The following is a 15,000-nucleotide window of genomic DNA, read 5'->3' as shown; positions in this document are numbered from 1 at the left end:
AGAGATCAGGCACAGTGAGACGTATATAAGCTGTGGGTGGAGACACTCAGATGAGGGTGGTGTAGTACTAATGACTCCTTTAGTGATGTATATAAGCTGTGGGTGGAGACACTCAGGTAGAGGGTGGTGTAATTCTAATGACTCCTTTAGTGACGTATATAAACTGTGGGTGGAGACACTCGGGTAGAGGGTGGTGTAATTCTAATGACTCCTTTAGTGACATATAAGCTGTGGGTGGAGACACTCGGGTAGAGGGTGGTGTAATTCTAATGACTCCTTTAGTGACATATAAGCTGTGGGTGGAGACACTCGGATAGAGGGTGGTGTAATTCTAATGACTCCTTTAGTGACATATATAAGATGTGGGTGGAGACACTCAGATGAGGGTGGTGTAGTACTAATGACTCCTTTAGTGACGTATATAAGCTGTGGGTGGAGACACTTGGGTAGAGGGTGATGTAATTCTAATGACTACCTTAGTAACATGTATCAGGGAGCCAATTCTGACCAGCTGGTTTCAGCCCCTGTTTTCAGACAGGCAGCCCATGGGAAGCAGACTGGGTTGTCTTATTTCACAGTTCATGGGTTGCTAGGCAGAGTCCCAGTTGTACGTGCACACACGCTGAAAAAGTTAATTTTTCATCATATCCCCTTTGAACGGAGCTGCGTCAGGGTGTTGTGAGGAAGCTGTGAGCAGATCATAATCCCGTAACAGTGTTCATATGTGACCTGGATTAGTTCAGAGCTGGGGGAAACTCCGCCCCGGAGCAGATCCTCTGGGCAGGACATGGGGTTAAACTCCGTGGGGCGGTTGAGTGTTGGGCTCAGAATGTAAGCACTGGTTGTGTTTTTACTTTTCAGGACAGGGGAGGTGGAAGGAGCCAATCAGCTGCTGTCCCTTTACGATCTCAACCAATACATTTCCTTTAAGGAGATATACCCTGGGTCAAAGGTCAAACACTTAAACAGGTACAACTCCCATTTAGTGTGAGTGTGTGTGTGTGTGTGTGTGTGTGCGTGCGTGCGTGTGTGAGTGACAGAGGGAGAGTGCAAGAAGCACTATAAATTACATGATATAAAGTACATGATAAATATTCACAAAAAAACCCAAACAAACCAAAAACCAAAACAACAAATAACTTGAATTCTGATGATGTTGGCAACCCAGCTGTGGAGCAGTTATTGTTTACATATACCACCTGCACCTCTGCTCTCCATTATTTTCCTCCAAATTTTAGCCATTATCCCAATTCCCACTCATTAGCTCGCCGACCTGCCCCTGATATATGACCTCTCCCAGCCCTGGAGGGTGCGGCCAGACGCGTGTGCTCCAAAACCCGTGAAGCCAACACGGAACTGCAGCCCACGCTGTGGCACAGGGGCAGCCGAATGCCCTCAGCCATGGCGGCCATCCGTGATTGGCTAGTGACGCTGTGATTGACGGGACAGAGTAATACCATCCCACTCACCCAGAGTGCAGTGCCAGTTTTGCTCTTTTGGACTCCCAGCCACAGATGGCTGTGGCATCATCGGGTTTCAAACCAATCTTTCTCTTCCTCTCGCTTTCGCTTACTCACAAGAGAGAGCGAGAGAGCGAGAGAGCGCACGCGTATACAGACCTTAGTGTAGAATATATGCTGTTGGTGTTTTTTGCAGGTTGAAGAAAGCCAGTGGAGTTCCCTACACAGACATGATGTTCTTTGATGATGAACACAGGAACATTACAGACGTCAGCAGGCTGGGTACGAAACGAAACCGTTTAAACTGTTACCAAGTGTCCCTACACTACATATACTTAACACATGTTCCTACCACACATACTGAACCCCTGTTCCCTACCAAGGGTCCCTAAACTACACATACTGAACCCCTGTTCCCTACCAAGGGTCCCTAAACTACACATATTGAACCCCTGTTCCCTACCAAGGGTCCCTAAACTACACATATTGAACCCCTGTTCCCTACCAAAGGACCCTAAGATACAATGCCGGGTTCTAACTTAACACTGCTTAACACCTTTAGACTCTGGCCTAATACATAAAGATTTCATTCTTTGTCACCTATAGTACGTCACTCTGGACAATAATGTCTGCTGGATGCTGGAAATGTAGCGTCTATTTGAACCAATACATATTTCCCTGATTTAATGACCTTGTAATTCAGAGGCCTCTGTGAAAATGAGGGAAATCGATATGTGATCATGTGGGTTGACTTTTGAACAGGGTGTGATATTAGAAAATCATGATCGTTTGTCTGCACGCACAAAAAAAAGTACATTATCTTCCCACACGACCCAGAGCTAAAGCACGTGTGAACGTGGTGCTCATCTTAAACTCAGTCTCTCACTTAAACCTTTCAAGTGTCTGTAGGATGCCTACATGTCCATGCGCCCTACCTAGGTTCAGTTACTGAAGGGCTCTCAACCACTCACACTGAAAAATGTCCTCAAATTGTGCTCACAAACAGCAGCATCCAGTGCCTCCTTCTCGTTTGTTTCTCACTGGCTCTCCCTCTTTCAGGTGTGCACTGTGTGCTGATTCGTAATGGAGTTTCCTCTAACTTGGTCACCGAGCAGCTACAGCAGTTCTGCAGGAAGCACTGAGACCAGCTACCTCTGCTGCCACACTCAGAGTGGCCTGTAGGGGGCAGTATTGAGACACAGTGAAGTGGTTGGAAGGTTACCACTGATTCAAGAACCATAAATGAAGTCAGACATTTAACAGCAACACACAAACAAGCAAAAAACACTTTTGAGAAAAACTTTTAATCAAACGTGGCCCATGCTTCATTTTAGTTACTGTTCACCAAACAGCTGACACTTCAATCTCTCACTAATCCTTTTCCTCAGTCCACCACCAAAACGCGTACGTTGCATGTACTGTTTCAGAAACCTCTGTGTCTCGTACCTCCTGGTGTGTGACCGTGTATGGGATCATTGTGAGGGGTTATTATTTTAGAGTAACGTCCTGAACCGAGCACTGCAGGACTGTGTCACCCTGCCTTTCAGGACGGCTGTCGTGTGAGACGCCTTGGGTTCGTAGAGCTCTCGTAGGGCCTGTTACAGTTATTAGCACAGCGCTAACCGAAAAATTTAATCTGAGAAATTGTCTTTCTCAGTTCTGTTCAGTGTGTTTCATTGTAAAGGCGGTGTGTTTTACTTCATGTTTAAATATTGTACTTTATCTGAGAGAAAATGTGTGTTTTAGGCTAAATGAAATGATTGTAATCAGCTCTGAGTGTTGTAATTCTCTGCCCACACCCTCTGCTTCCTGCCTCTCCACCACATTCCCATTTATTTACGTTCCTCTTTTTTCTTTCTTCTCTCTTGGGTTTCCATAAAAGTGAATTTTTCTCTCGCTCTCTCGCTCTCTTCTGCCGTGTTGCCTCACGTCTCTGCACTAAGAGGCTCTTAAAGTTGTTTTGGATTAAGCGAATGTTAATTAAAGGGCGACTGATGAGTGCATCTCTCTGGTGGGCGCGTGTAGGCTGCCGTGTGCCAGAGCACAGCCAGCCCCTCCCGCACCTGTTACGTGCCACACTAATATAAATATCCTCCGAATTTTTATGACGTGAGGGGCATCTCATCACAGCCGCGCAAGACATGACTAATTGGACATCAGACCATAAAGGTTGCTTATCTTTAAGCAGAGACACCCCCCGCCCCCAAAGTCCCTGAGCAGAACAGCTGTGAACTGAATTGATGGGTGATCATTGGTAGGTTGTGTGCTGCAGTTGAGCAGTAGTGGCGCGGCTGGTCAGTTAGACCTCACCCCGGCAATGTGTGGACAGAGGGCTGACAGCGTCTAGAGACCCCGGAACATTCACTGATCCCGTTCTTCACTTGTATGCGCTTGACAGCTACCCCCCCCCGAGTAGTACACCGGGCAGCACTGCACTGAAGGATTGCGTTATGACCATAAAATATTATTAGATATCTGAGCTAATCTGTGGAGTAATATTACTGATATTACTGATGGCCCTGAGCAGATGGGGTTTTTGGAGGGGTTGGAGGTAGCACAAATTTTAATTTCTCCAAATTTCTCTCTTAATGAGAACATGTTATGGAAATCAGCGCATTCAACGTATTTCTGGTTAAAACAGGGTGTTTGGAAGGTGGCGGGGATTTGATTGGAAACATGACATCATCATACTTTTTCCCCCGACCACTTGGTTATGTAAGCAAAGTTCTGGTGATGTTTTAGAAGTCGTCACATTTCGATGGCAGATTACAGAACTTCTTAAATGGGAGGAATGCAGTGCCTCGGACCCAGGGGTGGAGGGGCCCATACTTTTACCGTGGCAGCAGAAACTGACTCTTGGTTCTTGGAACGTCACCTCACTAGGGGGACGGGGCAGAGACAGGCACATAAGGTGGAGAGACACCAGCCAGATGTAGTTGGGCTTACCTCTACGTTCAGCGTGGGCTTTGGAGCTAAACTCCTGGATAGCAGATGGCCTCTCCTACCCTGGAGCCGGCCACGGGGCCAGCCTGTGGGTGGTTGTGGACAGTTGGAGCCTGTCCCAGGAGATGACTGATCTGTGTTCATCTGCGCCCAGCAGCAGCGAGATTAGTCCGCCTTTCTGGAGAAAGTGAAATTCTGGACAGAGTTCCAAGCATTGAGTCTATTGTTTTGATGAGCGACTTGAAAGCTCACATGGCCAACCACAGGGAAACCAGGAGAAGAGAGAGGCCTGTGGAACGGCCTGTCTACTCTGATCATGAGCGCTGCCTTGTTATTGGCCATCTGTGCTAGCCTTAATTTGTCCACACCGAACGCCCCATTTGAACACAAGGCTGCTCGTAAGTGCATGTGGAAGACGAGCCCCTTGGGCGGAAGGTCTAGGACCTACTTGCGACCTAAAGCCGTGTTTTAAGCTTTCACGTGAAGAGAGGTGTGGGGCTGTTAACAGACCACCATCTGGTGGGGAGTTGGACCAGATGGCAGGGAAAACTACTGGGGGGACCTGGTATGCCCGGACGTGTCATGAGGGTCTGCTGGGAAAGACTGGTGGAGCACTCTGTCCGGAATGATTTCAACTCCCGACTCACCCATTCCGTAGGAGCTGTGGGATACAGACATGGCTGGTTAGAGTACCATGTATGATGATGTACCTGTGCTGATACTGCTCAGTACATCACGTACCAGACCCACTGGAAAGCCTGTATCGCTGTCTCTATTACTGTCTCTAAAGAGAGGAACGTTACTGTCTCTATTACTGTCTCTAAAGAGAGGAACGTTACTGTCTCTATTACTGTCTCTAAAGAGAGGAACGTTACTGTCTATCGCTGTCTCTAAAGAGAGGAACGTTACTGTCTCTATTACTGTCTCTAAAGAGAGGAACGTTACTGTCTATCGCTGTCTCTAAAGAGAGGAATGTTACTGTCTCTATTACTGTCTCTAAAGAGAGTAACGTTACTGTCTCTATTACTGTCTCTAAAGAGAGGAACGTTACTGTCTCTATTACTGTTTCTAAAGAGAGGAACGTTACTGTCTCTATCGCTGTCTCTAAAGAGGAATGTTACTGTCTCTATTACTGTCTCTAAAGAGAGTAACGTTACTGTCTCTATTACTGTCTCTAAAGAGAGTAACGTTACTGTCTATTACTGTCTCTAAAGAGAGGAACGTTACTGTCTCTATTACTGTTTCTAAAGAGAGGAACGTTACTGTCTCTATTACTGTCTCTAAAGAGAGGAACGTTACTGTCTCTATTACTGTTTCTAAAGAGAGGAACGTTACTGTCTCTATTACTGTCTCTAAAGAGAGGAACGTTACTGTCTCTATTACTGTCTCTAAAGAGAGGAACGTTACTGTCTCTATTACTGTCTCTAAAGAGAGGAACGTTACTGTCTCTATTACTGTCTCTAAAGAGAGGAACGTTACTGTCTCTATTACTGTCTCTAAAGAGAGGAACGTTACTGTCTCTATTACCGTCTAAAGAGAGGAACGTTACTGTCTCTATTACTGTCTCTAAAGAGAGGAACGTTACTGTCTCTATTACTGTTTCTTAAGAGAGGAACGTTACTGTCTCTATTACTGTCTCTAAAGAGAGGAACGTTACTGTCTCTTACTGTCTCTAAAGAGAGGAACGTTACTGTCTCTATTACTGTCTCTAAAGAGAGGAACGTTACTGTCTATTACTGTCTCTAAAGAGAGGAACGTTACTGTCTCTATTACTGTCTCTAAAGAGAGGAACGTTACTGTCTCTATTACTGTCTCTAAAGAGAGGAACGTTACTGTCTCTATCGCTGTCTCTAAAGAGAGGAATGTTACTGTCTCTATTACTGTCTCTAAAGAGAGGAACGTTACTGTCTCTATTACTGTTGCTAAAGAGAGGAACGTTACTATCTATCGCTGTCTCTAAAGAGAGGAATGTTACTGTCTCTATCACTGTCGCTAAAGAGCGGAACGTTACTGTCTATCGCTGTCTCTAAAGAGAGGAATGTTACTGTCTCTATTACTGTCTCTAAAGAGAGTAACGTTACTGTCTCTATTACTGTCTCTAAAGAGAGGAACGTTACTGTCTCTATTACTGTTTCTAAAGAGAGGAACGTTACTGTCTCTATCGCTGTCTCTAAAGAGAGGAACGTTACTGTCTCTATTACTGTCTCTAAAGAGAGTAACGTTACTGTCTCTATTACTGTCTCTAAAGAGAGTAACGTTACTGTCTATTACTGTCTCTAAAGAGAGGAACGTCACTGTCTCTATTACTGTCTCTAAAGAGGAACGTTACTGTCTCTATCACTGTCTCTAAAGAGAGGAACGTTACTGTCTCTAAAATGTCTCTAAAGAGAGGAACGTCACTGTCTCTATTACTGTCTCTAAAGAGAGGAACGTTACTGTCTCTATCGCTGTCTCTAAAGAGAGGAACGTTACTGTCTCTATTACTGTCTCTAAAGAGAGGAACATTACTGTCTCTAAAGAGAGGAACGTTACTGTCTCTATTACTGTCTCTAAAGAGAGGAATGTTACTGTCTCTATTACTGTCTCTAAAGAGAGGAACGTTACTGTCTCCATCACTGTCGTTAAAGAGAGGAACGTTACTGTCTCACTGTCTGCTTAGAGCCTGCTTCTGTAATTTTTTTTTCCATGTCTCTGTTGTTTTCAGAGGTGTCTAAGTGACGTTCATTAGAGAAGGAGCTTAGGTATCTGTTGTGCAGTCATTAACCTAAAGCTAGTTAACACTAATCAGTGTTCACACAGAGAGTCCTGCAGCCATACCACAGCAGAGGAAAATTCCCATAAAACACTGGGGTGCTGTGGACACCTCATTAGACACCTCATGGGAGTGTAGTGTGTACAACCCATCTGCTGACATGTTCGTTAGGAACCGCTCCTCATCAGGAATCGGCATCTGACCACAGCCACCACTGGCTAAACGTGACCCATCGGTGTCCCTGACAAACTCCAGCAACACTGCTGCTCCTGATAAACACCTCCAAGCTCCCATCCACCTCTGTGCTACTCCTGCGTGAAGAATGGCCTACACCTAAATTACATCCAGCCAGAGGTGCTCCTGTGCTCAGGATCAGACTAGTAACAAGCCCTCGTTCACAAACATGGACCCTGAGTCAAAATGCACTACTGGATTTATTTTGCAATCACTCAGTTCATTTAAGTCTAGTTAACACGCCTGGTTGTTCACAGGGTGTTGAGACCTGGCTCCTGGGTAAGGGAGAGTGAGACATTTCTAGGGACCGTATGTCAGGTGCGTGGAACTGCACCTATAAGTCAAGGCCGCTTTCTAAAGGGTCATTACAGAGCAGTCGAAGCTTTGTGCTGCTTCTCAGGTGGCTGCCAAGTGTTGGTTACCGTTCTAAAACTAGTCCTTTCTCATTCGGCTTTGAAGATTTTTATTTATTTTTAAATTCCTAATAATTTATTTAACGATCTTCCTTCTCCTGTGCCTCATGGGTAATTTATGTAAAAAGGTCGAGGGTGGCATGGAGAAGAGTACCCAAGACCACAGATGACCAATAGCAGAGCAGCCTCTGTGTGGGGGGTGTGTCCTAACACTGAACCCTGCTCCCTCTTTACTGTGATGTGTGTGTGTGTGTGTGGGGGGGTCCTAACACTGACCCCTGCTCCCTCCTTACTGTGATGTGTGTGTGTGTGTGTGTGGGGGGGGTCCTAACACTGACCCCTGCTCCCTCCTTACTGTGATGTGTGTGTGTGTGTGTGTGGGGGGGGGGTCCTAACACTGACCCCTGCTCCCTCTTTACTGTGATGTGTGTGTGTGTGTGGGGGGGGGGTGTCCTAACACTGACCCCTGCTCCCTCCTTACTGTGATGTGTGTGTGTGTGTGTGTGGGGGGGGGGGGGGGGTCCTAACACTGACCCCTGCTCCCTCTTTACTGTGATGTGTGTGGGGGTGGGTGGGTGTGTGTGTCCTAACACTGACCCCTGCTCCCTCTTTACTGTGATGTGTGTGTGTGTGTGTGTGTGTGTGTGTGTGTGTGGGGGGGGGGGGTGCCCTAACACTGACCCCTGCTCCCTCTTTACTGTGATGTGTGTGTGTGTGTGGGGGGGGGGGTCCTAACACTGACCCCTGCTCCCTCTTTACTGTGATGTGTGTGGGGGTGGGTGGGTGTGGGTGTCCTAACACTGACCCCTGCTCCCTCTTTACTGTGATGTGCGTGTGTGTGTGTGTGTGTGTGGGGGGGGGTGCCCTAACACTGACCCCTGCTCCCTCTTTACTGTGATGTGTGTGTGTGTGTGTGGGGGGGGTCCTAACACTGACCCCTGCTCCCTCCTTACTGTGATGTGTGTGTGTGTGTGTGGGGGGGGGGGGTCCTAACACTGACCCCTGCTCCCTCTTTACTGTGATGTGTGTGTGTGTGTGTGTGGGGGGGGGGTGTCCTAACACTGACCCCTGCTCCCTCCTTACTGTGATGTGTGTGTGTGTGTGTGTGTGGGGGGGGGGTGTCCTAACACTGACCCCTGCTCCCTCTTTACTGTGATGTGTGTGTGTGTGTGTGTGTGTGGGGGGGGGTGTCCTAACACTGACCCCTGCTCCCTCTTTACTGTGATGTGTGTGTGTGTGGGGGGGGGGGGTGTCCTAACACTGACCCCTGCTCCCTATTTACTGTGATGTGTGTGTGTGTGTGTGGGGGGGTGTCCTAACACTGACCCCTGCTCCCCTCTTTACTGTGGTGTGTGTGCGGGGGGGGGGGTGTCCTAACACTGACCCCTGCTCCCTATTTACTGTGATGTGTGTGTGTGTGTGGGGTGGGGGTGTCCTAACAAACACTGACCCCTGCTCCCCTTTTTACTGTGGTGTGTGTGCGGGGGGGGGGGGGGGGGGTGTCCTAAAACAGATCCCTCCTCCCTGCTTAACTGTGATGTGGGGGGGTGTGTCTGTGCTGTTACGGGTCCCTCTGGATTGAGTGATTCTGTGGATTTAGTGGTGAGGATGTGGGCTCTTAAATGTCTCAGTGGTGAGGACGTGGGCTCTTAAACGCCTCACTGGTGAGGACGTGGGCTCTTAAACGTCTCAGTGGTGAGGATGTGGGCTCTTAAACGTCTCAGTGGTGAGGACGTGGGCTCCTAAATGTCTCAGTGGTGAGGACGTGGGCTCCTAAATGTCTCAGTGGTGAGGATGTGGGCTCTTAAATGTCTCACTGGTGAGGACGTGGGCTCTTAAACGTCTTAGTGGTGAGGACGTGGTGAGCATTTGACGAGTAAATGCTGCAGGTCCTGGATCTCTCTACTGGTGCACATGGCCAGGAGACCATGATGCTATCAGAGGCCATAGGTTCTAGGGGTCAGTGTGATTATCTGTCACACACATACATGCACCTAGATGTGAGTGGTTGCATTTGCATGTGTGTGCGTGGTTGTGTTTGCATATGAGTGTGTGAGTGGTTACAAGTGTGTCGTTTCAGAACATAAATCTGAATAAATAGTGTTAACTGCATGTCTGATTAACTGGTGAAATTTATTTGAAAGTTTAAAGTGCAATACACCAACATAATATGCAGAATGATGAACACAGAAAGGTCTTGTGGTTTATTTCCACTGTGGTGCCGAGGTGACCCTCAGATCCCTGTGAAGGAGTTCCAGACGGTCCTGTTTATTTTACACAAGAACACAGTCACATCTCGAGGGTCGAAGACACCCGTCAGTGAGGGCAAAACCCTCCGCAAGAGATCGTCACATAGACAGAGAACTATTAACAGAGTCTTTGTTAGTAAATCCATCACCTTCTTGACTACATGGGCATATTTACATATGTACATGACAAATTATGAACATGTGTACATGACATCTGCTTACATCTGTAGTTTGAATGGGGAAGGAAACATGATGGGGTGGATACTGTCAGCGTTGATTTGCATAGTCTCTGAGGGAGTGTCTGCGTGTGTTACCAGTCACAGGTTTGGACACACCTGTTTATTTTTAATAATTTGTACTTTTTAGAAAAACTGAAGGTATTAAATGAAATAACACATATGCAGTCATGCTGTGTAAAACAAACAGATTTGAGATTTTTTACAGAGTTTCTTCCACACTCTGGAAGGTCCAACCTTCTTCCACAGCTACCCATGATACTTCCCATGATCCTTACCACCAGCATTTTGATTACAAACCCAATATGCTCTAAAGTGCATCTTTAAATGTCACATTTTTCAGTAGATATTTTAGTACTAGTCCAAAAACAAACTTAAAAATGCTGCTTTAATAATGCCAATAATGAACGTTTTAATAATAATCAGATTATTCTCTATTATTCTAATCATCTTTCTCATACGCAAGGTCCTACGTTTCCACCACCCTCAGGTGTGTTGGAGTTACGTTTCCACCACCCTCAGGTGTGTTGGAGTTACGTTTCCACCACCTTCAGGTGTGTTGGAGTTACGTTTCCACCACCTTCAGGTGTGTTGGAGTTATGTTTCCACCACCTTCAGGTGTGTTGGAGTTACGTTTCCACCACCCTCAGGTGTGTTGGAGTTACGTTTCCACCACCTTCAGGTGTGTTGGAGTTACGTTTCCACCACCCTCAGGTGTGTTGGAGTTACGTTTCCACCACCTTCAGGTGTGTTGGGGGACGTCGTTTCCACCACCTTCAGGTGTGTTGGGTGACGTCGTTTCCACCACCCTCAGGTGTGTTGGGGGACGTCGTTTCCACCACCTTCAGGTGTGTTGGAGTTACGTTTCCACCACCTTCAGGTGTGTTGGGGGACGTCGTTTCCACCACCTTCAGGTGTGTTGGAGTTACGTTTCCACCACCTTCAGGTGTGTTGGGGGACGTCGTTTCCACCACCTTCAGGTGTGTTGGGTGACGTCATTTCCACCACCCTCAGGTGTGTTGGGGGACGTCGTTTCCACCACCTTCAGGTGTGTTGGGGGATGTTTCTACCAGTTTTGCACAGTGCTGAGACACGTTTCCTCTCATTCCTCCTGGCAGACTTGCTCCAGGAGCTTCAGGTTGTTTGCAGTTGCCCTCCTTCACAGGCTGGTCAGTGCAGAGCTCTCAGGGGCTGTTTGTTGACTGTCGTGGACTGGGGCTCCTACACTGTGGCCTCAGCCACTGACCGCTGTCCCCAGCACCTGTCCTGCTCGGACGCTGGGTTTGAGAAGACAGCCCTGGCCAGGCAGTGCCTGCATTTCCACGCAGGTGATCCAGCAGTGCACACTGGGATATCCAAACACTTTGAGATTGTTCTGCAGTCTGGTCCTATCTTGTGCAAGTGTAGACCATCATCTTTATTCTTCTGAAAATGCTGTTTTGTCTCGGTTGTCGTGGCTTGTCTGACCCGCTGCATTTGAAGTAACGTGGCCTTTTATTCAGAACAGGTAACATCTTTTAATGATCCACAGACGAGTCATTTTAAGCCAATTACATCCTTGTTAGGGCAATGCGTTTCATCTGTGTGAACCCTGCTGCCAGCACGGGCTGAATTACTTATGCAAACTGCATTTTTCATTTTTCTCACCAGATATTTTCTTACATAAATCCCATATTAAAGTCATTTTCAGGTTTATAGGTCTTATAGTTTATTTTAAAACACAGCGCATTATAATAAAATGTCATTTGCGAACGAGGCAAATTTGCTGACTTTGAAGGGGGCTGAATTACTTTGGCCGGGCACCGCGTGTGTATGACTCACTTTTATGGTGGTGTAACACAGAGGTGTTTCTCCTGACAGCTACACCTGTGTGGTTTGGTGTGTCGGGGGATTAAACAGTCGGTTGTTGTATTTGAAAGAATTCATGTGCCAATCAAAGTAATCCCAGCTAATACCAACAATCTCCAAATCACCATCACAACCTCTCAGATTAGAAACACAAGCCACCCGTCGGTCTGAAGGAAGAAACGAACACGTCAGGTTTGGAGTTTTTCTTTGTGCGGCAGATGCGTACTCTCTTCTCCCAGCTACGTGGGGTGAGAACCTGATTTACAGCTCGTCGGCCAGCGGCGTGGACGCCCATAATGGTGAGAAGCGCAGAGGAAGAGGTTGTTACCGGGTTGAAAGTCAAGGGAAGTCAAACGGCAGAGCAACGAGGGAACTCGGCAGGAGGCCCAGAAGTAGGTGACACGCAGGAAAGCGTTTAAACAAGTCCGCGCCCAGAGCAGTGACGTGGAGCTACTGCAACCTTGTTAAAAACACCTCACTTTCACTCTCCTCTCACTCTCCCCTCATTCTTACTCCCCTCTCACTCTCCCTGAACCATTATCCTCTCACTTTATTTCTGCTTTGTTATGTGGCAGCTTTTTCTTATTAATACATAAGCATCAATATTAATAGGGGTCATGCATTATTCATGAGGCCTGTTTTTCAAACAATGGCGCTCACGAGGGCCCGCAATCAATATTTCAGATATGAGATGTTTTGTAACTTTGGCTCAGAGTGCATAAGTGAATTATTTACACAAATGTTATGGGAAACTGGGGAACGCAACATCGCTCTTATTTCCTCCGGTGGGCCTGGAAAATGTGTGTGCGTGTGCACGCGTGTGCATGTGTTCGCCAGCATATGTGTGGCTAAGCGTGTTAGCAGCATTGTGGATGTTAGCGGTGTGTCCGGTGAATAGCCACTGTGTGAGTGTGTGTGTGTGTGTGTGTGTGTGTGTGAGTGTGTTATAGTTGTGAATTTTGTGAATTACTGATCTCAAACAGAGTAACTGGATCTCTTGGTATTGCGATATTATTTACTAAATTATAAAAAAATGTTTTGAATTACCCCAACAGGAAATATCACAATAAGTTACCCTACTGTGATCTCTCTTTCTCTCTCTCGCCCCCTCTCTCTCTCACTCGCTCTTTCCCTCTCCTCTCCCCCCTCCCTGTTCCATCCCTCTCTCCTTCTCTTTCTCCACACTGCCTATCTCTCCGGGTCCTCCCCGCCTGGCCACCGTCTGCTCGTCGCATGTCTCCCTCGCCCTGTCTCTGAAGATCTGCAGCAGTGTGTGAAACTTGGGTCCCCACTCGTCTACGCCCTCTGCCTCCTCTGCCTGCCTCTCGCCCTCGCTCTCCAGGGAGCTGAGGGACGTGGCCTGAGACCCCGCCCCCTCCACCCCGTACGTCTGCAGCGAATCGTATGGCGGCTGCATGGGGTCATAGGTCACCTGGGCTAATCGGTCCTGCAGGAAGTCGCCCATTCTGTGAGTAAGTGAGTTAGAGCCACTCCTCATCGCCCACTCCCCCACACGGCTCCCTAAGCCCCGCCCTCCCGTGTATAACCCCACCCCTCCTTGGAAAGGCATGAAAAGGGGTTGAGAATAGTCCCGCCCTGCCAGTGCATATACACCCACCGACTCACTCGCCTCTGGGTACAGACAAGTAGTTCCGACCAGTGGTATCCCTCCGCCCCCTCTCCGCAGTGCCCCCTCTGTGGTTCTGAGTGCCTGCAGGGGGCGCTGCGGTGCTGTGCTCTGGCTCGTGTTAATGGGAGCCTCCGTCAGTCTGTGGGGAACAGGTGTGGGTGTGGTGTCATCCGTAGCAACGGTGGAGGTGATGGTGGAGGTGGAGATGTGATGGGTGGGGAATCCAGACGGAGGAGCCCCAGAGTGGTTGGAGTCACTCCAGTTAGAGCTGTGGAGCACTGGAGCCTGCTAAGAGAGAGCGGGAGAGAGGGAGAGAGAGGGAGAGAGAGGGAGAGAGAGGGAGAGAGAGAGGGAGAGAGAGAGAGAGAGTGAAAGAGAGGGAAGGAGAGGGAGGGAGGGAGGGAGGGAGGAAAGGAGAGAGAGAAGGAGAGAGAGGGAGAGGGAAGGAGAGGGAGGGAGGGAGAGAGGGAAGGAGAGAGAGAGAGAGAGAGAGGGAAGGAGAGAGAGAGAAGGAGAGAGAGAGAGAGAGAGGGAATAAAACAAATCAGAGACAAAGTCAGGTGTGTCAGAACAGGAGAGATTAATCCACTCACTGTAGAATCATTAAAATAAAACCTAAACACAAATGTATGAAGTTCTGTTAGCCAGTCAGTAATCAGTGCCTGGCTAAGCACTGATGTGATGATTCATGGACTGATTTATTTAATTGGATCTTACTTTAATCTGTCTAGTTAATTCATCCTTCCTTCTTAATGGACCAGTACTAATGGCCCAGTACTAATGCACCAGTACTAAAGGACCAGTACTAATGCACCAGTACTAATGGACCAGTACTAATGCACCAGTACTAATGCACCAGTACTAATGCTTCAGTAGTAGTTGACCAGTACTAATGCACCAGTACTAATGCACAAGTACTAATGCACCAGTACTAATGGACCAGTACTAATGCTTCAATAGTAATTGACCAGTACTAATGCACCAGTACTAATGGACCAGTACTAATGCACCAGTACTAATGGACAAGTACCAATGGACCAGTACTAATGCTTCAGTACTAATGGACCAGTACTAATGCTTCAGTAGTAGTTGACCAGTACTAATGCACAAGTACTAATGGACCAGTACTAATGCTTCAGTAGTAGTTGACCAGTACTAATGGACCAGTACTAATGGACCAGTACTAATGCACAAGTACTAATGGACCAGTACTAATGGACCAGTACTAATGCTTC

At 47.5% G+C, this 15,000-nt stretch overlaps 2 protein-coding genes across 2 annotated transcripts in view; one reads left to right on the top strand and one right to left on the bottom strand.

The window, feature by feature from the left end:
- Window positions 1-3,229, top strand: part of mdp1 (magnesium dependent phosphatase 1) — a 4,770-nt gene extending 1,541 nt beyond the window's left edge. Inside the window, exons 4-6 of the mRNA XM_026995829.2 lie at window positions 862-969; window positions 1,657-1,742; window positions 2,520-3,229. Of these exons, the coding sequence (XP_026851630.2) occupies window positions 862-969; window positions 1,657-1,742; window positions 2,520-2,602 (277 nt within the window). The 3' untranslated portion in view covers window positions 2,603-3,229. The remainder of the gene's footprint in view (window positions 1-861; window positions 970-1,656; window positions 1,743-2,519) is intronic.
- Window positions 3,230-10,990: 7,761 nt separating this feature from the next.
- LOC113567733 (cadherin-24) overlaps window positions 10,991-15,000 on the bottom strand; it is a 32,827-nt gene continuing 28,817 nt past the window's right edge. The window contains exon 13 of the mRNA XM_035521753.1: window positions 10,991-14,053. Within this exon, the coding sequence (XP_035377646.1) occupies window positions 13,253-14,053 (801 nt within the window). The 3' untranslated portion in view covers window positions 10,991-13,252. The remainder of the gene's footprint in view (window positions 14,054-15,000) is intronic.

Source organism: Electrophorus electricus, chromosome 22 (genome assembly GCF_013358815.1).
Source record: "Electrophorus electricus isolate fEleEle1 chromosome 22, fEleEle1.pri, whole genome shotgun sequence".
Classification (NCBI taxonomy): domain Eukaryota; kingdom Metazoa; phylum Chordata; class Actinopteri; order Gymnotiformes; family Gymnotidae; genus Electrophorus; species Electrophorus electricus.
Note: the sequence above shows the minus strand (reverse complement) of the source record. Positions and strands in the feature narration are given on the sequence as shown.